Raw genomic sequence first — 27,753 nt, 5'->3', positions numbered from 1 at the left:
AAACTGAACTATCCAGAGGTAAAAGAAAGAAAAATCTCAGCCACCACCCAAACATTAAATGATTAATCCTTAACCAGTATGTATGCAGTCTCAGTTTCATGGACAGCAGTTATGTCATATCAGTAATAAATAAATATTTTTATTTAATCCCTGTTTTTGTTTCATTTTTGAGCAATACCTGCTAAAACAGATCCATTTTTTTGTCCCATATGTGTAAATAGACAAGTTTCTCACATGCAGCCATCTGCATTTCAAGCATTGGCATACATGAATTCTTGAACGTTTTCAGCAAGATGGAGGATCAAGATGGTTGTCCCTTTGAGGGTGATGCAAATTACTTTGGAAACAGGCTGTCATGTGACAAATGGTGTAAGAAAGTTTACCAAACTGACATTGCTGAGTGCAAACGTGGTACTTTTGACCTTAAACAATTTGAAATAAAGGTATGTTACGACAGGAAAATGTTGATGAACAAATCAGCCTCTGCATAGCATGTTACTCTGCAGTTTTCCAGATGTTACTGTGCAGTTTTCCAGATGTTAATATGCAGTTTTCCAGAGTTTACAAACAAAAGATTAAACTTTGAAACTATTTGCATACAAGCATGTCAGCACAAATGTTGTTGAAGATTTAGTTCTGATTTATTTCTGACCCTTTAGGAATAATTTCTTTGTAGTCCACATCAAGTTTGGATAGGAAAATAAGATGTGAAAACACACAAGCTGGATAAAAAACAAAGGAAAACATTTTCAAAAATCAGTATCCACCCTTGAACTCTATATATTTTCCTGTTACCAGAATCACACATATTGTTTTTTTTTTGCCCTTATATTAAAAACTGCATTTTTGTTGGTAGCAAATTTTATAGGTTGGCATGAGGCCCTATTGTTTATACTGAAGAATCATTGTTTGTTGGATCCTTCCCTATAAAATCATAATCATTTTTACAGAGAGTATCCTACTAATTCATTTTTCTTGGCTAATTGTTTTTGCGTTTGGCTGCTTGACAGTTCTCAGACAGATGAATAACCTTGGGCTTCTTGTTGGATTATGTTATGGTAGAGCTAGTGGGACATAACATTTGGTAGAAAACTTGTCATTGTAATGATAATTTACTTTGATCTGTTTGTAATGAACATTCTTAACGCTCAGCCCCTTGTTTTGGTATAACGCATCCTGAGTTATCTTTCTTTCATTAATTAGAATTATAACTTCATTTAAACTGTTGTGATGTCATGGTGATACAAACAAAATTTACTTTGTGTGATGCCTTCTTTCAGTCACCCAAAACACTGATTATCCAAACTTCTATCAGTCACCCAAAACACTAGTTATCCAGCTTCTATCAGTCACCCAAAACACTAGCTATCCAACTTCTATCAGTCACCTAAAACACAAATTATCCAGACTTCTTTCAGTCACCCAAAACAGTAGTTATCCAACTTCTATCAGTCACCCAACACACTAGTTATCCAATGTCTATCAGTCACCCAAAACACTAGTTATCAAGTTTCTATCAGTCACCCAAAACACGTTATCCAGACTTCTATCAGTCACCCAAAACACTTGTTATCCAACTTACATCAGTCACCCAAAACACAAGTTATCCAGACTTCTATCAGTCACCCAAAAGCTAGTTATTCAAACTTCTATCAGTCACCCAAAACACTAGTTATCTAACTTATATCAGTCACCCAAAACACTAGTTATCCAACCTTATATCAGTCACCCAAAACACTAGTTATCCAAACTACTGTCAGTTACTCAGAACACAAGTTATCCAGACTTCTATCAGTCACCCAAAACACTAGTTATCCAGACTTCTATTAGTCACCCGAAACACTAGTTATCCAAACTTGTATCAGTCACCCAAAACACCAGTTATCCAACTTCTATCAGTCACCCAAAACACTAGTTATCCAGACTTCTATCAGTCACCCAAAACACTAGTTATCCAAACTTCTATCAGTCACCCAGAACACTAGTTATCCAACTTCTATCAGTAACCCAAAACACTAGTTATCCAACTTATATCAGTCACCCAAAACACTAGTCATCCAACTTGTATTAGTCACCCAAAACACTAGTTACCCGAACTTCTATCAGTCACTCAAAACACTAGTTATCCAACTTCTGTCAGTTACCCATTACACTAGTTACCCAACTTCTATCAGTCACCCAAAACACTAGTTACCCAAACTTCTCTCAGTCACTCAAAACACTAGTTATCCAACTTCTATCAGTTACCCATTACACTAGTTACCCAACTTCTATCAGTCACCCAAAACACTAGTTACCCAAACTTCTCTCAGTCACTCAAAACACTAGTTATCCAACTTCTATCAGTTACCCATTACACTAGTTACCCAACTTCTATCAGTCACCCAAAACACCAGTTACCCAACTTCTATCAGTCACCCAAAACACTAGTTATCAAACTTCTATAAGTTACACAAAAGACTAGTTATCCAAACTTCTGTCAGTCACCCTGAACACAAGCTATCCAGACTTCTTTTGGTCACCCAAAACACTAGTTATCCAAACTTCTATCAGTCACCCAAAACACTAGTTATCTAAACTTGAATCGGTCACACAATCACTAGTTATCTAAACTTCTATCAGTTATCCAAAACACTAATTATCCAAACTTCTGTCAGTCACCTTAAACACTAGTGATCCAAACTTTTATCAGTCACCCAAAACACTAGTTATCCAGACTTCTATCAGTCACCCAAAAGCTAGTTATTCAAACTTCTATCAGTCACCCAAAACACTAGTTATCCAACTTATATCAGTCACCCAAAACACTCGTTATCCAAACTTATATCAGTCACCCAAAACACTAGTTATCCAAACTTCTGTCAGTTACCCTGAACACAAGTTATCCAGACTTCTATCAGTCACCCAAAACACTAGTTATCCAGACTTCTATCAGTCACCCAAAACACTAGTTATCCAAACTTTTATCAGTCACTCAAAACACTAGTTATCCAAACTTGTATCAGTCACCCAAAACACTAATTATCCAAACTTCTATCAGTGACCCAAAACACTAGTTATCCAACTTCTATGAGTCACCCAAAACACTAGTTATCCAAACTTTTATCAGTCACCCAAAACACTAGTTATCCAAACTTATGTCAGTTACCCTGAACACAAGTTATCCAGACTTCTATCAGTCACCCAAAACACTAGTTATCCAAACTTCTATCAGTCACCCAAAACACTAGTTATCCAACTTATATCAGTCACCCAAAACACTAGTTATCCAACTTCTATCAGTTACCCATTACACTAGTTACCCAACTTCTATCATTCACCCAAAACACTAGTTACCCAAACTTCTCTCAGTCACTCAAAACACTAGTTATCCAACTTCTATCAGTTACCCATTACACTAGTTACCCAACTTCTATCAGTCACCCAAAACACTAGTTATCAAACTTCTTTAAGTTGCACAAAAGACTAGTTATCCAAACTTCTGTCAGTCACCCTGAACACAAGCTATCCAGACTTCTATCGGTCACCCAAAACACTAGTTATCCAAACTTCTATCAGTCACCCAAAACACTAGTTATCCAACTTATATCAGTCACCCAAAACACTAGTTATCCAACTTCTATCAGTTACCCATTACACTAGTTACCCAACTTCTATCAGTCACCCAAAACACTAGTTACCCAAACTTCTCTCAGTCACTCAAAACACTAGTTATCCAACTTCTATCAGTTACCCATTACACTAGTTACCCAACTTCTATCAGTCACCCAAAACACTAGTTATCAAACTTCTTTAAGTTGCACAAAAGACTAGTTATCCAAACTTCTGTCAGTCACCCTGAACACAAGCTATCCAGACTTATATCGGTCACCCAAAACACTAGTTATCCAAACTTCTATCAGTCACCCAAAACACTAGTTATCTAAACTTGAATCGGTCACACAATCACTAGTTATCTAAACTTCTATCAGTTATCCAAAACACTAATTATCCAAACTTCTGTCAGTCACCTTAAACACTAGTGATCCAAACTTTTATCAGTCACCCAAAACACTAGTTATCCAGACTTCTATCAGTCACCCAAAAGCTAGTTATTCAAAAAGTGCTAGTGTCAGCAGTGAAAAATTGGGATGGTTGGGTACCCAGAAACACACATATTTTTTTTAGCCTTATATACGTAGTTCATAGTTGCACACACACACAAAAAAGCATTGATAATAAGCTGCATATATATATGGACATAATAAACAGACAATTTTGTAAGAACATGCTCCAATTAGACATGTTGTATATAAAGAATACACAGATAGTGAGTCAACAAAGTGGAAAGTTTGATAATTTATATTTTAAATTGTAATGTATTTGTCAAATTGAAAATGTTCCACATTTTATCCATTAAATTATTATTATTAAATGGATTTATATTTGTACTTCTCTAATTTTCTTTGGGATTCTGTTCCAAAATTTGAGGCCTCAAATATTTTTTAAAATTCTTTAAGAGTTCTTTATTTGGTTTTGGAATGGGAAGTTAGTTAGCTGAAATTGATCTTTTATTGGGAGAGTTGACTTGTTTACTAGCATGAGATAGTTTCTTGAGATATAATGGGACCACATTGTCTGAAATACTCCCTCAATATAAGACATTTCAGGATAGGTAGTTCCTTTTATTAGGCAGTTATGGTCATGGATATAATAGCAATATTATGTATAAAGTACCTTATTATAAGGTAACCTCACCATGAGGCCATCTACTTTTATGGCTGCCACAAGCAACCTCATAGTTGTTGTTGTTATAGGGTTTAACCACCAATCCATAGAAAGCTGCTGGAATGCTTTATCACATACACACTTTGACTGAGCCCGATACTTGAATGCACATTGACAGAGGTGAGATGTGAACTATAAAGACAAGTGCCTTAGACCACTTGGCCACCCACGGCCCCCTAGTGGAAGATTAGTGTATTTTGGTCACATTATAAAAGTTTCATATTTTCTTTTGGACTTTTTTTTAAACCTGTCTTTAATATTGCACAAGAAGATATAGCAGTCACTGTAATTTCTGGCTGTAATCATGTTTTCACAAGATTTTTAAAATAGATGTACCTATATTTTGTGTTCAACATTGCATATATTGTCAGATTTTTTAAATAGGGTAAACACAGTATTGGAAGATACCACGTGATCATGTTACTATAGGTGAAAAGTCAGAGGCCAAGGTTATTATAATAATGATTGGCATCTGCTTACAACAGCTGTGAGGTTTATGAGGACTGCATTGTTTTTGCTATTTGTAAATACTGGAATCTAATGCATTTTAACTTTGATATTCAATATACTTGCTATATATATTTGCCCTGCTTATTTGTTATAAAGCCAAAATCTTTATTATTTTTTATTTTATTTTGTCACTTTGTCCATGAATTAAGCAATTTTCTAATATGCATGACGTTTTGATTAATGAGATTCTTGGTTAACTATAAGGACTGTTTTTGTTATCTCACCTGAATGGGCATGGTTAGATATTTTCCAGTGGTGCATACGATAAGAGTATATTTTTAATGTTTGGTATTTAAGTTCTTGAAAGCTGGATTTGGGTCAGAGGGATAGATATGTCATTGAACTGACTGATTGCAGGTGAGACCCTTTTGTTTGCATTGTACAAAGGAATATATCTTGAGTATGAATATATCTAAATATATATATTGGTTTCTTAGATCTAAATATATACATTAGTTCTCACTGATACGCTTTGAGTGAATAAATTCCTGTATAAAAATAAACATCAAAAGGTATATGTGAATAGACAAGGATGCATTACTACACTGACCTTTTTAATATGAGAGTCAACTGTTTGGAGCTCAGTGTATGTTGTTAACAATAATTCACCTTTTTGAATCCCGATGTACAATGTTATAATGATTCACCTGTATGGAGCCTAAAAACATTGTTATAATAGTTACCCTGTATGGAGCACATTGTACATTGTAATGATAATTCATCTGTATGGAGCCTGAAGTATATGAAGTATATTAGTTATTTTTAATAATTAGAACAGTAGATTTTGCTGTGTGAAGGGAGATAACTCTAAAATCATAGATGCAAGATTTGAAATACTTGATGCCTCAGAAATATGGAGTAAGCCATGTTGCACCTTGAGCAAACCACAGATTATGAGAGTCCTGCTAAATTTAAAAAAATCCCCACATCTCAGTTTTTATAGGAGGTACTGGGTTATGTGAAATGGCCCCTTGACAGCTCAACCAGAATGCAACACTGGTTAAAGGGGTAATTAGTTCATTGAGGGAGAAAAAATTAATGATCTTTGAAACTTTCTATTTTTTCCTCATTAATATTGAACAAATTAATTATTTGTTTTGCCAGTCATTTCATGGAAGACGTAAGGTACCATGTACATTCATGTTTTATGCTATGCAACAATATATACACAATGGCATGTTCAGTGAATGCAAAATCTATATTCTGTATATAAAGCATGACTTTGCTGATTGGTTCAGATAGATTCTTGGTATTGTAAATGTGTGTACTGCACAAACAATTTGAATCACTGATTTTTCAATGATGCACATGCATGGATAGCATTTGGCAGATTGCTTGATGTTCCGACTTAGGGGGATAATACAGAGGGATAACTCTGTAGATAATTTTATTTTTTGGTACAGGTACGCAGTCATTTAATTTTCTGCAAATAATAGAAATTAGGCATTTTCATTTATAGCTTTAGGCATCATGCACATTTTATGTAGTGTAGTGCAGCATGCAAATACGGACATTTTTTTACACTATTTGAAAATTGACTGCTCATGACAGTTGCTTCTAAGTGAGTATAGGAAGAATTTTGCAACAGATGGACAAATTCATAGAAATATTGGTGGATGGATAGATATATGACTTGACCATATATGTTCATTTTGTTTTGAATACAAGACAGTTGCATAGAAATGTAGATTTAAATGGGGACCAAATTATTCATATTTTCCAAAATTACCGGTACTAAATACTGATAATATTCAAAGTTAATTATGATTGTTTTTTTGTTTAGTCTACTTCATGTTCAGGTATTTTTCAGGCACTGTTTGATTACTGTGCTATGCCATATATACTCACTTTTACAATGAGACAAACTACAAACAACAAGTATGCTGATCTGTGGTAGCATAATGGGCCAGTTGAGTCAAACTACAAACAACAAGTATGCTGATCTGTGGTAGCATAATGGGCCAGTTGAGTCAAACTACAAACAACAAGTATGCTGATCTGTGGTAGCATAATGGGCCAGTTGAGTCAAACTACAAACAACAAGTATGCTGATCTGTGGTAGCATAATGTGCCAGTTGATCAGAGTCTTTTGTTTGTTCCACTTATTACTTCTAACAAACTGCACAGACCCAGATCTGCTGGTGCATTACGTGACGGCAGATCTAGGCGTCTGCAGTTTGCAGTTGGACGTAACTTATAGATTAGTATATATTTTACTTGCACTGCAAGTCTGATCAACTGCCACCAGCATTAATCCAGATCGGTTGCATAGTGCACTGGCAGATTTGGATCCATACAGTTTGTTAGGGCTAATCAGTAGATCAATCAACATAGACCCTGATCTACTGATGCATTACATGAAGACAGATCAGGGTCTGTATTGTTTGCAGGTGGACCTGTCTTGTATGTCAGTAGATACGGTACGTTTTGCCTCTAAATATTTTGTATGCCAGTAGATACGATTCATTTTGCTTCTAAATGTCTTGTATGCCAGTAGATACGGTACGTTTTGCCTCTAAATGTCTTGTATGCCAGTAGATACGGTACATTTTGCCTCTAAATGATGGTAAATTTGTTTATATCTCTATATAATTACTATATATTATATTGTTTAACTATTGCCTGAAGTTTTTTCTACCTTGTCAGCACTTGTTGCAGGATATGGTTGAACATAAAACCAGAAGTATTTTCTACCTTGTCAACACTTATATTGTATGGTCATATATTATGCCAAAAATAAGTCATATGGCACCATTAAATCAATAATGATCAACTTATAATATGAATGAAACTTGCTTCTGACTGGACACATAGGTTTATGGACTTGGTAGCAGGCTTTCATATACTTATCATGTTATATTTAGGGGACCTAGGTGGCTGAATGGTCTTCAGTGATTGTCTGTACCAATCACTGTCATCTCACTGCTGTCCACATTGGTTTGAGTCACTATCTTGACTAATGTGAGTATATGAGAAAACTTGCTGTTAGATTCCCATGGGTTGGTGATTCTTACTGGAGATTTCCCAGGTTTTTCCTCCATCAATTATATTAGCTGCCATGTATAGCCTATCTTGTGCTGAAAAATGGCGTTAAACCCACCACAAGAGCAATGTTAAATTTACTAGATCATAAAATATTTGCATGAATCAGACTTTTTATTTTGGATCATCTTTCTATCAGCATGCTTACATTTTTGTTTTGTCTTTTTTTGTGTGACTTGACTTAAATTATATTTAATCATTTGACCTTATGTATTCATATATTTATTTGCTTCTTTTGCATGCAGTATGCCTTTGTTTATGTTGACAATTGCAGCTATGGGTTTTGCTAACGTGTATAGTATTACAACTCTATGGTCATAAACCAGGTTACAGAAAAGAGCAAAAACCAACAAGTTTTGTAAAATTCAACAAATAATTTATTTTCCCAGAATACAAAGTGAAAATTTCAAATGAACTTACAGTATTGTGAATTAAATCCCAAGCAGTACCAAAAGTTCTATCACAAGTCCAGATGTGTGAAGTTCCAATTGAATTCCATTGGTGTTCCAAATAAATTCCACTATTGAATCTGTTGATGTGCCTTTAGTCTTGAACATGCTAATGTGCAAATGGTCTGGGGTGTGGTGATGTGTTAACAGTCATTTGGTGTAACACAATAATATAATCCAAAATGTCCTTGACTGAATTCACTATAATTCCAAATTAATATTTTTTGTCCAAGAATATTATAGAGCACTTTGTATTTCCATTGAATAATTTAAATAAATAAATCCATCCAGATTAAAAATTGAACACGATAATAAAACTGATTCTGTTTCAGAGTAATTTTCAAGTAAACAACATTGATATAAAAGGCTAAGACACAATAATAGAACCAGGATGTAGGTCAGTCTCCTCTCTAAAATATTCAAAGTTGTCAACAAGTTTAGGACTTTCCAAGTGAAAAACTTGATGTCCTATATTCAGATTAAAGGCAACATGTTTACCACTAATAATGATCTGAATATTTAGTCTATAATCATAGAGAAATATTAGCTATGTATTAAGTTGTTTATAAAATGTCACTGGTCAGGTACACCATTAACTTGATTTTGGACAAAGGTAAAGTTCAAAATACAGGTATGCATAACATATAATCATTGAGAAGAGCCAAGAAATAACACAAATTAAATATAAATAACTATGGTATTATGGCACATATCTTTATAGAAATATGGCACATATCTGTATAGAAGTATGGTACATGTCTGTATAGAAGTATGACACATGTCTGTATAGAAGAGTGGTGCACATATCTATAGAAGTATGGTACATGTCTCAATAGAAGTATGGTGCATATCTGAATAGAAGTATTCTACATGTCTGTTTAGAAGTATCGCACAGAATTTGCATAAAAACAAACTTTTTTTATTTTGAAAGAAGTTCCCAGAATTAAATTTTGAAGGGAAGCAATTCTTGCTATGCCACTGAATAACACAAAACTATGAAACCTGGAAAAGAACAGTAATGGTAGAAGGTCACGCTAATGACAATTTTAAAAATTCTAACTTTGATCATGAATGTTTTTGTTCAGTTAATATGAATCATTTATTTGTTAAACATTTTTATGATCGGAACATGCGCAAAATTGGAAGTGTTCATCACCCTAATAAATCAGTATTTTTAAATTAGTGTTATGTAAGATGCAAAAGTAGTTTACCCATAAGATAAACTCCCATTTTTTATGGTTGATCCACAGCTTTATATTTAGTATCCAAACTCTAGGGCAAAAATAAGGTATGGTTGTCCTGAGAAAATGGGTTGATATTACTTCAAAATGGCTTATAATGGGTTTGAAAATGGGTTAATATTGGTTTAAAATGGGTTGATATTACTTGAAAATGGGCTATAATGGGTTTGAAAATGGGTTGATATTGGTTGAAAATGGGTTATAATGGGTTTGAAAATGGGTTGATATTGGTTGAAAATGGGTTGATATGGATTGATGAGTTGATAAGCCATCTGAATATCTTCCTCTTTCTTCCAACAGAGTGATGGTGAAAATGAAGAACTTGCAGAATGGTAATACATGGCTTTGGGAGAGAGGGAAGTTCATGAACAGAAGATATCTAATACAGGTAATAATTTATCACATTTGCAGTTCCAAGTTCATTCCTGGTTCTGATACATGCAAACATTGGGTATGTGATCGTCCATCAAATTTTGATGGTTTTGTTAGGGTTCTTCAGTTTCTTCCACTTCAAATACCACGACTTGCCAAGTTCCTGAGACATCGAGGGGACAAGTCCCTCCTCATCCAAACATTGGTATGATCGCCAAGTGGTCTAAAGCGCTCACCATTCCGGATCACTGCCATTTCACCTCTGTCTGTGTGGGTTCGAGTCCAAGGCTCAGCCAGCGTGGGTACATGGGAAAGCGTGCCAGTAGCTTCTCGTGGGTCGGTGGTTCTTCCCTGAGTTTTCCAGGATTCTTCCTTTACAAGTTATACTGTCCACCATGTATAGCCTATATTATGCTGAAAAATGGCATTAAACCCTAGAACAACAACAACATGATTCAGTTGATTAGTAAGAATGATCACTGGTGAATGGGGTATTTAACTGGCTGTAGAAATCGATAATTTTACATAGTAAAAGGTCCAGACAAAGCCATAAAACATTTTATTGGTTCATGTGTATGGAAATATCTATCCCTCTTTATTTTTATAATGGTCATTACCATGAAAAAAAAATAGGAAACAGAAACCTGGTACCAGCTTTACATAAAATAATAGCTGAAGTAGTATTCAAAATTTCATAAAATTTGCATAGGTTAAAGTTCACAGATTTCTCTTATCGGATACATTGAGAAAAGTATTTGTTGTTGAGTGTTTTTTTTCTCACTATGATACCGTTAATGAATTCACACTGGAATTCCAGAATGGAAATTGTGCAAGCTCAGTTTATAACAGGCTGTGAATTGCTGGTGATTTATTGATGTGTCGTGTATTTTTCATTGAATTTATTGTGTTCTTTTACAGCATTATTCATGTGATTATTTAAATTATGATTGTTTAAAGGGAATTTTAACAAATATATTTTTTTATTGAATAAGAGACAAAAGTCACTTTCATGACACAGCTGAATTAGAAAGTTATATCATGAGTTGGAGACATTATGATGTCCTTTTACAAAAGTGGACATCCTTAAAATCATGTTGTTTTTAAGCAAGACATGGTGTTATATCATAGACTTAATGCTCAGATCATTACTCTGAAACCAATGCGTGGTCACTTGGGATTAGTCACAAATGACCTATATGCCTATGTATGGTTTGTTAGCATCTTACCTTAGTGAGTAATATCAGATCATCTTGGGCCTCTTGCTTATCATGTTATCTAATCCAATAAAATAGACTTTTACCAGTAGCTCATTTAAAATACAGAAGATGCAAGATTTCATGATTTATCTCTGTAACCATTGTGAGATGTAGTTTCATGTTTCTGGATGTGACATCTTTATGTGTCTTACTAGTGTAAGCTTTGTGAGACATATCATTTTTCTGGATGTGACATCTTTATGTGTCTTACCTGTGTAAGCATTGTGAGACATATTATCGTTTTTCTGGATGTGACATCTTTATGTGTCTTACCAGTGTAAGCATTGTGAGACATAGTATCATTTTTCTGGATGTGTCATCTTTATGTCTTACCTGTGTAAGCATTGTGAGATGTAGTATCATTTTTCTGGATGTGAAATCTTTATGTGTCTTACCTGTGTAAGCATTGTGAGACAGTATCATTTTTCTGGATGTTAATATTTATGTGACTTACCTTTGTAAGTATTGTGAGGCATGGATATTGTCTTTATATGTCTCACCTGTGCAAGAATTGTGATATAATGTTATTGTTGTCAGCAGTGTTAAAGGTTTGCTTTTGAAATGTTGTGTTTAAGTTGATCGAATCAGACTTGATGTATCAAAAGATGGACACAGGATAGACATCTGGTTTTGGAACACTTGTGACAATACATTGTACTCTTCTACTTTTGAAATACAGATCATCTCTCTGGACCTTTATATACAAAAACCATATTTATTTGAGACAGTTTACAGTGATCATGGACTGTATTAAGTATGTAATTACCATATGCAGTGCAGTATGTGATTACTGTGCACAGTGCAGTATGTGATTACTGTGTACATTGCAATATGTGATTACCATGTATAGTGCAGTATGTGATTACCATGCAAAGTGCAGTATGTGATTCCTGTGCACAGTGCAGTATGTGATTACCGTATACATTGCAGTATGTGATTACCATGTACAGTGCAGTATGTGATTACTGTGTACATTGCAGTATGTGATTACCATGTACAGTGAAGTATGTGGTTACTGTGTACAGTAAAGTTTGTGATTATGGTGTTTAGTGCAGTATGTGATTGCCATGTACAGTGCAGTATGTGGTTACTTTGTACAGTGCAGTAGGTGATTACCATGTAGATTGCAGTAAGTGATTACCATGTACAGTGCAGCATGTGATTACCTTGTACAGTGCAGTATGTGATTACTGTGTACAGTGCAGTATGTGATTATGGTGTACTGTGCAGTATGTGATTTCCATGTACAGTGCAGTTTTGATTACCATTTACAGTGCAGTTTATGATTAATATGTCCAGTGCAGTATGTGATTACCTTGTACAGTGCAGTATGTAATTGCTGTGTCCAGTGCAGTATGTGATTACCTTGTACAGTGCAATATGTGATTACCATGTACAGTGCAGTTTATGATTACTGTGACCTGTGCAGTATGTGATTACCTTGTACAGTGCAATATGTGATTACCATGTACAGTGCAGTTTATGATTACTGTGCCCTGTGCAGTATGTGATTACCTTGTACAGTGCCATATGTGATTATCATGTACAGTACAGTATAGTATGTAATTACTGTGTCCAGTGCAGTATGTGGTTACCTTGTACAGTGCAGTATGTAATTACTGTGTCCAGTGCAGTATGTGATTACTTTGTACAGTGCAGTATGTAATTACTGTGTCCAGTGCAGTATGTGATTACCTTGTACATTGCAGTATGTAGTAAAAAATGATTGATATTAGTGTATCTGACAATTATGAGTAGGGAACCTTCATGTGGAAGTTATGGCAAATAGAAGCTTGACTGTATGTAGGTTACTTGCATATATTATAACTCTAGTGAAGAGTTTAAATTTGATTTGGTCATTCATAATTCATGCATTGTCCTCAAAACATTCAGATTTTGGTCATATTTCCACAAACAATTTGATTATTTTGATGAATGAATCAGTTTATCATAATACAACAACAAATTTCACATAGTGATGAAAAAATTATTAGTTTGTAGTGTGAAGGTTAGAGAAGCAGGCTTGATACAGATAAGTGATTAATCAGTGGTAAGCTCTGTGTGTTTGTTTTCTAATGGACACATTCTCTTGGACAGAAAGAATCAGATTGGTTTACATGTATCGTATGGTTTCAATTGCAGGAGATGTACCAGAAATATTTAGATGGTGAGGATTTGTCTAAAATTCCAAAAGAAGACGATCCATTCTGGGAACCAACAGAAGATGTCTTGATTGGCACGGCTAATGTATTTTTACAGTCCCTGTCATTTGCACTGGACTTTGATGACACAATCTTAGTGAGTGACTACAAGGGAAATGAAGAGGGGACCCTAAAGGTCAATGTGACTCCTTGTCATCAGAATGGCAAGGCACTGGAGGAAGAATATTTTGTTGAAGACCCTAAAGACCTGATGGGGAAGCCATACCATTTTAAGGTATAAAAAAACTTTTTTGTTCGGTGAAAGTTGAACAGCTTCCATGGCTAGTACACACAGCATATAAGCCTGAAGCCTAGTTTGGTTTCCATGGCTAGTACACAGCACATAAGCCTGAAGCCTAGTTTGGTTTCCATGGCTAGTACACAGCACATAAGCTTGAAACCTAGTTCATTTCTATGGCTAGTACACAGCACATAAGCCTGAAACCTAGTTCATTTCTATGGCTAACACACATCACATAAGCCTGAAGCCTAGCTAACACAGCACATAAGCCTGAAGCCTAGCTAACACAGCACATAAGCCTGAGCCTAGTTTGGTTTCCATAGGTGACACAGCACATAAGCTTGAAGCCTAGTTTGGTTTCCATGGCTAGTACACAGCACATAAGCTTGAAGCCTAGTTTGGTTTCCATGGCTAGTACACAGCACATAAGCCTGCAGCCTAGTTCATTTCTATGGCTAACACACATCACATAAGCCTGAAGCCTAGTTAACACAGCACATAAACCTGAAGCCTAGTTTGGTTTCCATAGCTGACACACAGCACATAAGCTTGAAGCCTAGTTTGGTTTCCATGGCTAGTACACAGCACATAAGCCTGAAACCTAGTTCATTTATATGGCTAACACACATCACATAAGTCTGAAGCCTAGCTAACACAGCACATAAGCCTGAAGCCTAGTTTGGTTTCCATAGGTGACACACAGCACATAAGCTTGAAGCCAAGGTTGGTTTCCAAAGCTATTTCACAGTACATAAACCTGAAGCTTAGTTTGATTTCCATAGCTATCATACAGCACATAAGCTTGAAGCCTAGTTTGGTTTCCATGGCAAACACATAGCACACAAGCCTGAAGCCTAGTTTGGTTTCCATAACTAGCATACAGCACATAAACCTGAAGCCTAGTTTGGTTTCGATGGCAAACACACAACACACAAGCCTGAAGCCTAGTTTGGTTTCCATGGCTAGAACAGTGCACTTAAGCCTGAAGCCTAGTTTGGTTTCCATAGCTAGCACACAGCACATAAACCTGAAGCCTAGTTTGGTTTCCATCCAGGCTAGTACACAGCACAAAAACCTGAAGCTTAATTTGGTTTCCACGGCTAGGACACAACACATAAGCCTGAAGCCTTGTTTGATTTACATATTATTAATTGCCCAAGTGCACAGTCAGTTTGCTGCCCCTTAAACAACCATACCATTAAATTTTCTTACAATAATTGTATGTTGAATCCTTCATTTGGAAGTTATTGTTGAAATTACTAGTCTATAATTTTTCACGGTCATTTAAATTTTCTCTACCATATTTCTGAATCAGTAATTCATGAAGGCTCAGAGGAAGTACCATACAGGCTCTGCACAGAACAAGGACAAGATGTGATTGGCTAACACCCAAGGCCAACCTACCCTACTTGCTGTACCATGTGCACCAATTCACATACAAAAAAACACATGGTTTATATCATTAAAACTGTTTTTGTCTTCTTATTGCTGATACCGTCTGTATGGGCAACTAGGTGTCTTAGATGTGTATAAAATTACGATAGCAAATAACATGATTTTAAAACTTGAATTTGCCTCACTTGGCACTCAGCATTAAGAGGTTAGTGTTAGAACTGGTCAGTCTGGCATCAGGATAATGTGACTGGGTGGGACATGATGCTACATGTCTGCAGCATAATGTCTCATTACTAGACATCACTATTAACTGGCACATTGCAGATATCATAGCAATATGACTGAAAAATTGTTAAAGCTATGTTAAAGTTCCAAATCACAAATATGCATGCACACACACACACACACACACAACCACAGGGTATTTATTTTACCACGGAGCATATAATTGTCACAGGATATGAATTTCTTATTTTTTTCATCAGAATTCACTTGACAGTTACTACTGGGTTGAGTTATTTTGATTAACAACTTATTATATAATTCTGGAATGGTTATCAAAATGACACTTTGAGTTGTTTGTGATGTATCTCTAACCATTGCCAATGTGGTTAGTCAGTGTTCCTGGCCAACCCATATATATATCCACATCCATATTAAAAGTGCAGTCAAACCTGTCAGTAACAGTCATCCACAGGAAAAAGCAAAATTGACCTTAGTACACAGGTGACCTCTGTACACAGGTTCACCGTTCAAAATTGGTTTTTGGACAAATACCTTGCATCACATATTATTATTATTATTATTATTATTATGTTTTCAAGATTGTTTTATATGCACTATTTTAAAAGAATCGTAAAATTCACATACATGTTGTTCACTCCCAAAGTTATGTTCCAAGCAGGATTTCTGTATCCTGGTCTCTTTAATCCATCCTACAAATTAAATCATCACTGACTTAAAATAATCACTAATCTTTGTTTTGTGCACTGTGGCAGAATTTCAGTACTAATTGTTAATGTACATATGACTAAATGAGAGGACTCACTCTTTAGGTAGCCACTTTGTATAAGTTTCACTTGGAAACAGCTGTTCACACCTTAAAAATAATACCTGGATTAGCCAGTTGCTGAACTCACTGAGAGACAAAAGAAAATAATCAGCTTATTTTGAGAAATGTGTGACGAATAGAAAATCCAAAGAAGCTGTATATGGCTATTCTTATGACCTATAAACTGAAACTTGACCTGCCATTTTGTAACAGACGAGTTTCAAATATTTAATGGCTCCCGACCCTAATGAATAGGGATTCCAATTGTATCTCTTCTCAGAGATGAACCTTTTTCTTCATAGATAACTTTAATTCACAGGAAAATAGATGAAGATATCAAACATGTCACTCTGGCATAAAAGGCAACTTCTGTGTCTCGTGCAATAATGCAACTACTTTTCCCACCTTCTAACAACGGATTGCATCTACATTCTACCCTAAACGCTACAAAATGAATGGCTTTAGAATGGGACATATTTACACCTTTGAGTAACACTGACTAGAACATCAATACAAGGGAGATAAGAAATGTTTGCACATTGATTCATATGATGTTCCTTTATCTAAGAAATGGCTTCCTCGTGAAGCAAGAATTCAGTTTGCATAGGTTTCACTGTTGATATGTGCCCATGTCTGCTTAAGGCAGGGAGAAGTTCTTGTTTGGTTAGGAATCACCTGGCTGCTAACTGCAGGAGGCAAATAGCTATTACATACAGGACTTTTAAGTAGGAAATTTTTCTGGGGGAAAATAAGCTGGCAGTAACCTAAAGGTGACTGTTATGACAATTTGACTGTAATATGAATAAACATGTACACTTGACTATGTATGCATGACTAACCCTGTATACTTGGCAATGTATGCATAACTAACCCTGTATACTTGGCAATGTATATTGCATGACTAACACTGTACACTTGTGTTATGGAATCATGTATCATCTTTTGAATTTATAAAATAATTTATTTAACTCATTTGAGACTATGAAGTTATATTTTATTCAGTGGTTAATAGTATCGTATGTGTGTGTGTATATATATATATATATACATATATATATATATATATATATATATATATATATATATATATATATATATATATATATATATATATATATATATATTACATCATAAGAGTTCCATTCATGAAAAAGATGATCTGAGGTAAAATCAGCAACCAAGCAGGTGAAGAATGGCACACAATTATGAATGTTGGTTGCCTAAACAAGAGTGGGAATTCAAAGTGCAATTGCCTAAACATGTGCACCATAGCATTTGATTGGTTCATTGAGATTTGAAGGTCAGAACAGGACTGTTTTGTTTACGATTGTTTGAGTTATGTTGAAAGATGAAGATTTAATTGTTCAAGAAATTCTAGTGACTCAGATTTGTTTGAAAAGCAAAAAGACAGTTTACAATGAAGATACACTCACCATGTTTATTCTTTATTCTATTATACACAGCATTATTAAGAGTCAGAGAGGAATTTTTTATTTACGGGTTGTAGGATAATAGACGGAATAATCTGTGATTTAAACAGTCAGTATTTTGAAGATCATGTCAATATATTCAAGGACTTCAGTATTTAATTAATTCAGTCAGATTTTGTGAAACTTTCAATGACTTCATTGATATTCTTCATTCACAAGATTACATTGAAGAAATAAAATTTTGATTAATAATTCTATTGAATTCTGTTTTATCACAGTAACACATAAGCACAATACAAGCTTTGTTCAGAATACTGTAGAACAGCTCCTGGATTAGTGAGACATTGATAGTTCATTTTTACATTCTAGGAATTCATACACTGTTATTTTTTATTCTAAATTCACTTTTCTATTTTATATTTTATTTAAATAAATTTATATTTTGATTGCTTGTTTGGTTTATCTTGTCCTATTACTTAAGTTTAAACTAGACATAACACTTGGCAGTGAATGATTGACTAACCCTGTACACTTGGAAATGTATGCATGGCTAACCCTGTACACTTGGCAACATAGGCATGACTAACACTGTACACTTGGCATGACTCACCCTGTACATTTGGCAATGTAGGCATGACTATACTTGGCAATGTTGGCCTGACTAACCCTGTACACCTGGCAGGTAGTAGCCTATGGCCGAGCTTTGTAGCATCAAGGTCATGCATGATACACAAAAGTGGGTGGTATTATAGAAAGGTAGACAGATGTAGCTCTACAATGATACCAAATAATATGTTCTAGTTGCAAAAACCTCATCTTTTGGACCCGATTTTTTTCCACCCAAAATTTGCCTGTGGTCAGAGTTCAATTTTGTGTCCGGATTTTAGACTTTTTGGTCTCAGATCTAAGGCAGACCGGTATGAACTGCAAGCAGACAGATGTACCTTGGCAAAAAGTAGGATAAGATGGGCATTTGGAATAAAGATTGGTCTCGATATGAAAATAATGGGTTCATTAAGCAAAAAAAAAAGAAAAAGAACTCCAACTTTTACCCTTCTGCTCATGTGCGAGCGAAATAGCCAATGAAAAACGATGTTTCTAACACAACTAGGCATTAGGTTATTGCAAAATCACATGGAAGTTGATGTCTTAGGATGTATTCAGAAATAGCTTTCAAAATGTGTTTCCTTCTCGAATTTCAGGCGAAAACGACAAAAACCTCCAGGGGTTAATGTGTTAAGAACCATCTATGGGACCTATATTTTGTTCAGCCTGTTTTAGCAGTAGTTGTGTCATAGGTATACCTTTTTGTGGTGTTGGTGGTGGTGACAGTGGTGTGAGCATTAACATTCGATTAGTGTATGCTAAAATTTTGAGTCCAAGTTTTTTTGGCAGGTCATTGCAGTGGTGTATATTGCTGTTGTTGTTGTTGTGGGGTTTCACGCCATTTTTCAGCACACGATAGGCTATACATGGCAGCCAGTATTAATGGTGGAGGAAGAACCCGGGAAAACCCTGGAAAGAACCACCGACCCACGAGAAGCTACCAGCAAGCTTTCTCACATACCCACACTGGCTGAATCCGAGACTCGAACCTATGCAGACAGAGGTGAGATGGCAGTGATCCATAACGGAGAGCATTTTAGACCACTCGGCCACTCGGGGGCCCGGGTGTATATTGCAGACCCTGGTAGGTTATAGGACTTTCCAGAAGAAACTGTATATACTTGCTTATAAGCTGCCCAACTGCAAACTGTACAGACCCAGATCAGATTTTGAGAGTGATCAGTAGAACAAACTACATAGACCCTGATCTGCAGGCACATTATGCAATGACAGATCCAGATCTTTGTTGTTTGCAGTTTGACTTGACTTAAAAACAAGTATACATGGTACATTTCATCTAATCTAGATGACTAATGATGAAGAAATGATTAATAATTCATTGATAAAGGAGTAAGGTAAAGGTAGGATTTGTATGCCCAAAATTTGAAATAGAGTGTCAGAGAGAGAATAGGAGATTCACTGATTACTTAAGAATGGGTTCAGCAAAGAAAAATCAATTTTGTGTTGTTTAAAGAAAGGTAGAACAATGTGTGACATGTAGATTAAATGAATGTCTTCTTTTTCTACAGGTGGACATTAAGAGTGCTGAAATCAACAAATCTAGGTACTCCAAAGGGATCAAAGTAAGGTATAGGGTATTTGACGAAAAGGACTATACAGAGACACCATTAATTAAAGGGACCCTACAACCTGTTTTTAAGCATTCCAAGATAGTCACATTTTCGAAGATAAAGAAAGAACATTTGGACTTCTTTGAGTCCGGATGCATCACATTCCTTGTGTATGGGATACAGGTGGATACTGTACCAGATCAAAAACTGTTGAAACTGACCACAAGGGTATGTACCTTATAAAGCTGTATGCCAGACAGATCCAACTGCAGACATTCTAAACCAAGATCTGCAGTGGTCATTTTGCTGGCAGATCATGATCTATGTTACTAATTTGCTACTGATTATGTTAATAGTGTAGGCTCGGGTCTGCGTGTGCATTATGCACTGGCTGATCTGAATCTTCACTGTTTGTAGTTGGGTGCCTATTTAACATAGAACTGTGTACACATGTGTATGTATATGTGTGTGTGTGTGGGTGAATTTTTGCATACTTATGTGGCAATACCAAACAATGTACACCTGTGAATAAATGGGGAGGGGGGAGTACAAAAAAGTTTATATGTCCACCCTTTGAAGAAGTTACTTTCTTTTTAAATGAAATGTCTTTGTTACACATCATTTTAGTTCTTACACATCATTTTAGTTGTTACACATTATTTAGTTGTTCCACATTTAGCTGTTACACATTATTTTACTTTGTTACACATTTAGTCGTTACACATTATTTAGTTGTTATACATGATTTTAGTTTTTACACATTATTTAGTTGTTATACATGATTTTAGTTTTTACACATTATTTAGTTCTTACACATTCTATTAGTTGTTACACATTATTTACTTCCTACACATTCTTTTAGTTGTTACACATTATTTAGTTGTTATGCATGTCTACATGTCTATGTCAGAGATCCTGAAAACACTGTATTTGCCATGCCAGAAATATTGGGTAGATGAAAGTTTTTGACTCAGAGCAAGATGGTATCAGTTATAAAATGCCTTAAATATTATTATAGCAATTTATCTTTGATTTATTTTTATCCAGCAAACTCCAGATAAATACCTTAAGAAAGTCAGATTCTGAGGTTACTAGGTCTTGTTGACAGATTGTTTCCTTGTTGTAGACAATAAAGGTGTTGCCATCTTAGCTTAGTTCAAAGGTGGTTACATCTTGTTTACTCATTGTAGACAGTAGAAGTATTGCTGATTAAATTTGTTTAAACATTTTATAGCCACAAAGTAAAAGGTAAAAGGTGGTGTGAAAACTTATCTCCTGGATTTGCAGAAAATTTGTTATTTAAATCATTGCCCATAAGCCTGTAATATGGATATTAATTATATCCAATCAACAGACCATATGGTTTTTAACTATATTGTGTCATGATCTCTCAGCATGTAATACTTTTAGAACAAAATAAGTGAAACATAAGCCTAAATTAAGAAAATACTTGTAGCCACAACTAACTTTTATTATCATTCTCCAAAGCTTGTTGGGGAACAGATAAGCAAAGCTTCACCATCCAACTTTACTGAAAATGCCCATCAGTTAGATGCTAAATATTTTCAAGGTGATAACTTGTCAGACATAATAATGGCATTTTTGAAGACATATTGAGGGAAATAAAATACTGTTCTTGCATGGAATTCTGTTGCATGACAATTATCTAGTATATACAGTCATGTACTACAGTCATGTACTACTGTCATGTACTACAGTCATGTACTACAGTCATGTACTACAGTCAGTACTACTGTCATGTACTACAGTCATGTACTACAGTCATGTACTTCAGATCCCATGGGTCAGTAGTTATTACTGGGATTTTCCTCAGGTTCTTCCTCCACTGGTTATATTGGCTGCCAAGCCAATTGCCAACTACATTACTGATATCACATGAACATCCTTTTACTCCATGACATGCCATTCTGATCACTCAAGCCAATTGCCAACTACATTACTGATATCACATGAACATCCTTTTACTCCATGACATGCCATTCTGATCACTCAAGCCAATTGCCAACTACATTACTGATGTCACATGAACATCCTTTTACTCCATGACATGCCATTCTGATCACTCAAGCCAATTGCCAACTACATTACTGATGTCACATGAACATCCTTTTACTCCATGACATGCCATTCTGATCACTCAAGCCAATTGCAGGGGGCCCTGAGTGGCCGAGTGGTCTAAAGCGCTCTCCGTTACGAATCACTGCCATCTCACCTCTGCCTGCATGGGTTAGAGTCTCAGATTCAGCCAATGTCGGTATGTGAGAAAGCTTGCCAGTAGCTTCTCGTGGGTTGGTGGTTTTTCCGGGGTTTTCCCAGGTTCTTCCTCCACCATTAATACTGGCCGCCATGTATAGCCTATCTTGTGCTGAAAAATGGCATTAAACACTACAAAAACAACAAGCCAATTGCCAACTATATTACTGATGTCACATGAACATCCTTTTACTCCATGATATGCCATTCTGATCACTCAAGCCAATTGCCAACTACATTACTGAAGTCACATGCACATCCTTTTACTCCATGTCCTCCTTGAAATGCTGTTCTGACCATTCAAGCTACATGCTGGCTACATTACTGATGCCACATGAATTTCCCTACCCTCTAATATGCCATTATGGCCACTAAAACTACAATTTGTGAACTGCATTACAGATGTCACGTTATATTTCCCATTCCTCTGTGATATGCCATTTCATAAAAATGTCATATTCCAATTGAAACGAGCTACAGATGGTTGATCTGTATTCTCAGCTGTCTGGTAACTATAAAACCATGCCTGTTTGAAGTTTTATTCTCAACCTTCTGTTCAGTATAGAAAACCTTCATATTTTATATTCAGTTAACAGCAACTTGAGAAAGCAGTTCAGGCAAGTTGAGATACCATATAAGGCAGTTAGCAGCTAGTTGAGAAGCCATATAAGGCAGTTTAAGCATCTAGTTGAGATGCCATATAAGGCAGTTAGCTAGTTGAGATGCCATATAAGGCAGTTAGCAGATAGCTGAAAAGCAATACAAGGCAGTTCAAACAGCTAGTTTGAGATGCCATATAAGGCAGTTAGCAGCTAGTTGAGAAGCTATATAGGGCAGTTAGCAACTAGTTGAGAAGCCATAAAAGACAGTTCAAGCAGCTACTTGAGAAGCCATAAAAGGCAGCTAGCAATGAGTTGAGAAGCTATAAAAGGCAGCTAGCAGTTAGTTGAAAAGCCATAAAAGGCAGCTAGCAGTTAGTTGAGAAGACATAAAAGGCAGCTAGCAGTTAGTTGAGAAGCCATAAAAGGCAGCTAGCAGTTAGTTAAGATGCCATAAAAGGCAGCTAGCAGTTAGTTAAGATGCCATATAAGGGAATTAAAGCAGATAGTTGAGAGGAATAAGCAGAGAAATTCTTCTGTTAGCCAGAAGCTTTCACCTCTCTTTGACATCTGTGCTGTATTGAACTGAAACTTTGATGTAATATTCCCCGTGTAATGTTTGCACCCTGATATTCCTGAATTGCCTGCATAAGCGGAAAACTATGTCATCATGAAGCCAATCACAGCTTAAACATTCCTTCACAATTAGTGAACATCATTTTTTTATAGAACAGGGTGTTAATATTCCATGTTTTACTCCACAGGAGCTACGTCAGATGGAGCAGGGTGATACTCCTGCCTCTGTAAGTGCTACCAGGAGGAACTCTGTATTTGCTCTTGAAACAGCTTCTGACCAGTCACACCTGAAGACAGAGGTCATGCTGTTACAGAGAAAATATGACAGGCTTGTTCAAAAGGAGCGGAGGATGCAGGTGCAGTACATATTTTGCTGGTGTTTTATCTGCCTTGCCAATATGAAAGGATATCAAAACATTTCTTATAATCCACTGGACAGTCAGTAATTTATCAATTTGAAAATTAAATTGCCTTTCTTGTATGTCCAATTTCTTCAATACTTGACAGTGAAATAAGATAGTACTTTCTATATCCAGCTAGTTAAGTAATTGTATCAGTTAATTAGGTAATTGTATCCAGTTTGATAATTGTATCCAGTTAGATAATTATATCCAGTTAGTTAGATAATTGTTTCCAGTTAGTTAGGTAATTGTATCCAGTTAGATAATTATATCCAGTTAGATAATTGCATCCAGTTAGTTAGGTAATAGTATCCTGTTAGTTAGATAATTATATTCAGTTAGGTAATTTTATCCAGTTAATTTGATAATTATATCCAGTTAGGTAATTGTATCCAGTTAGTTAGATAATTATATCCAATTAGGTATAGTATCCTGTTATTATATAATTATATCCAGTTAGGTAATTGTATCCAGTTAGTTACACAGTTATGTCCAATTAGTTAGATAATAGTATCCTGTTAGTTAGATAATTATATCCAGTTAGCTAATTGTAACCAGTTAGTTAGATAATAGTATCCAGTTAGTTACACAATTATGTCCAATTAGTTACATAATAGTATCCTGTTAGTTAGATAATTATATCCAGTTGGGTAACTGTATTCAGTTAGGTAACAGTATCCTGTTAGTTAGATAATTATATCCAGTTGGGTTATTGTATCCAGTTAGTTAGATAATTATTTCCAGTTATACTCATAACAATGCGTAAACTGACCATATGATAATTTGGGATTTAGTGAAGAAAGCATTTTGATTTTGGGATTAGTCAGTGTAATGTACTCTCAGCCGACTATTGTTAATGAATCGATGTTGCCTTTGATATTTTAGGTGACTGTAAATGAAATGATGTTGCCTATGATGTCCTTAATGTCTATTAATGAAACACAGTTGCCTATGGTATCTAATGTGGCTATTATGAAATGATTTTTCCTCTGATGTCTTGTGTGACTATTAATGAAATGATGTTGCCTATGAGGTCTTGTGTGACTATTAAATGAAATGATGTTGCCTATGATGTCTTGTGTGACTATTAATGAAATGATGTTGTCTATGATGTCTTGTGTGACTATTAATGAAATGATGTTGCCTATGATGTCTTGTGTGACTATTAATGAAATGATGTTGCCTATGATACATGACTATTAATGAAGTGATGTTGCTTGTGATGTCTTATATGGCTGTTAATGAAATGGTGTTTCCTCAATTTTAGGTGATTTTTAATGAAATGATATCGCCTATGCTGTGTTAAATGGCTACATTACCCTTAGATGGCTGTTCAAAAATGATGTTTTCGAGAGCAGATCCATTTAAGTACGCTGAATAGAACTTGTGAAAGGCAGTGGGGGGGGGGGAAATACCAGAAATAAAATCAAAGTCATGAAAATGGAAAAAAAGCACATGATGATGTTAGAAATAATGTTTGTCAGCAGCCAAGCAAACCTTCAAAACATATGTCCATCAGATATGAGAACTTGTGAAATAATATGATGTATTCACTTGCCTGCTGATATTTGATCCAAAGGTGTTGATGCCTATTAGGGAGAGATCCTTGGTGCTTCCCAGGGGTGGGGTTACCATAGGGAAATATTTGTATTGTTAATAGTGAGACAGAATTTCCCAGAGTAGGTGAGAGCAGTGTTCTTACATGAATATACCTGGGAATAAAAAAGATCTCATTCTTTGGACTAAGTTCTCTGAATAGAGATTCTTTTATCAAATTATTACCACCAAACCAGTCTCTGCCCATTGATTAGTCACTGTGTACCATGATGCGGTCACAGGTCAGCAATGCTTAATATTGAATCAGACACTGGGTTTTGAATGCCATTCTAGGTAGAGGGTTAATACCCTCTCCTCTTTTTTTGTTACCATTGAATCTCTATGGCAATATGGAGTTTACTTGTGCTAACTGATTAAAGGAATGGAATTGGAAATCATGGATGTTCCATCCTTAGTTAGCTAATGTCTGTCAGATGGGGGTGGCTTTAGACTATCCCCGACAACCTCATCTAGAAATATGGCAGCAAAGTACCACTCTTCTCTCAGGGCATTGAGAAGGGATCATTGATCTTGTTTACCAAGGAGGGAAGATTTAAGTTTTTAGTCCTGTCACACCCACCAACCCATAAGCAGGGAGGAAACAACAATTCTGCCATCTTAACGTCTCCTTCTCAGAGATGGAAATCAGAAGGGATAGTACTGTTCCAGATTGTGAGCTATGTCATGAGGACAGTACCCTATCAGTTCTGATTGACTTGAGTGAGATTATTTAAGGTACCCTTATGGATCAGATTGTTGGAGGAGAATGTCTTTACTTCTGATGAAGCAGTAATCAAGGTTTACCATCTCCATTCCCCAGACATATGTCTGAAGCCTTTGGAGGCTGTGGATACTATGATTCATTCCAGTTTGAAGAGATTGTCTGGGACACATTCTAGATTAGAGCATCTGATGCGTCTGGTACATTTTCCTCGAGGTCAAGAAGCTACCAGTGATTGCTTGAGGCTTCTGCTTAGGCATCATGCCATGCCCTTTTCATGTTCATAGCTCTGTTTGTAAGATTCTCAATCTCCACAAAGATTCTGCTTTGAGACTTAAAAGGTTTTCATGAATCACAGACAAATTCTTTGGAGGGCTTCCCTGCTTATAGTGGAGAATTTGTTTTGGTATCTAATCTTCTCCATGGCAGCACAAGATCTGAAGGACCAACAACACTGGTCCCTAGCCATAGCTCTTTGAACCCATTAAAACTGGCCTAGAAATATGTCCACCCAGATTAATTGATTGTTCTTTATCCCAAGTTTTTAACAGGGTCAACTACAACAGCAACAACAACAAACAACCTCAGTTCAACAAACAACCCCAGTTTAAAACTCTCTTCCAGCCATTCTTTTTTAGGCAGTCATAGAGGCCAAGGTGAGCAAGTTGATGGACTCCTCTACTTTCACTCAAGAGGAGACAGTTAGCCCTAGGGTGTTGTCCCCTATCCTGCATAATCTCCTTCTCAGAATTTCATTCCAAAAAATTTTTTGTCTCAAAGAGAATGTGAAAGTTTTTACTCATCATCAATCTTTCTCCTTGGAACAAATTCCTTTGGGAAGAATGGTTCAAAATTGACGTGACAGCCTCAGTCTGTAATGTCATCAAGCCAGGTGACAGGGCTTTTGCCATTGATCTCCATTATGCATCTTATCGCAAGAAATTTCTCTGGTTTTGCTTGGGACATGAGATCATTTTCAGGCTCTTCCTTTTAGCCTAGCTTCTGCACCAGGATGATGGACAAAATAGTTAATCATTTCAGGTCCTTACAGGTTCCCGTCCTTCCAGTACTTTGATGACTGATTATTTGCACAATGTCTGCAGATGGGCTGTCCTGTGTGATCTGTGGATATGTGATATGTGGATATGAAACCTTCTCAGACTTTTGTTTATGTTGGGATGAATTTTCTCAGCTATCATGGAACAGTCCATCTTCCCTATGACACAGTTGCACAAATGCTTGCTCTATTAGCAAGACAGGACAAAAAGACATCATTGTCGATTCATTTCTTTCTCCTTGTGACTCAGAATGCAGCAGCAGACTTAGTTCCCCCAGAAAGGATTCACATGTAGTCCCTTTATTTTTTTCTTCTGTGAAATTGGAAACCACACAAGGATCTCTGAGATCCAGGTTTCATCAACATATGTGTTGGTGGAAAAATCTTAACTGGTTTC

The 27,753-nt window shown here is 35.9% G+C and overlaps 1 protein-coding gene across 9 annotated transcripts in view; it reads left to right on the top strand.

The window, feature by feature from the left end:
* The window catches only part of LOC149780548 (kinesin-like protein KIF28), a 180,740-nt gene that overhangs the window by 95,922 nt on the left and 57,065 nt on the right, over window positions 1–27,753 (top strand). For all 9 annotated transcript variants that reach the window (XM_089937577.1, XM_089937573.1, XM_089937575.1 and 6 more), the window contains exons 20-23: window positions 10,310–10,397; window positions 13,780–14,073; window positions 20,091–20,360; window positions 23,770–23,937. In XM_089937577.1, coding sequence (XP_089793703.1) covers window positions 10,310–10,397; window positions 13,780–14,073; window positions 20,091–20,360; window positions 23,770–23,937 — 820 coding nt within the window. The remainder of the gene's footprint in view (window positions 1–10,309; window positions 10,398–13,779; window positions 14,074–20,090; window positions 20,361–23,769; window positions 23,938–27,753) is intronic.

This window comes from Sinohyriopsis cumingii, chromosome 16, assembly GCF_028554795.1.
Source record: "Sinohyriopsis cumingii isolate HCF-2022 chromosome 16, ASM2855479v2, whole genome shotgun sequence".
In the NCBI taxonomy this organism is placed as follows: domain Eukaryota; kingdom Metazoa; phylum Mollusca; class Bivalvia; order Unionida; family Unionidae; genus Sinohyriopsis; species Sinohyriopsis cumingii.
Note: the sequence above shows the minus strand (reverse complement) of the source record. Positions and strands in the feature narration are given on the sequence as shown.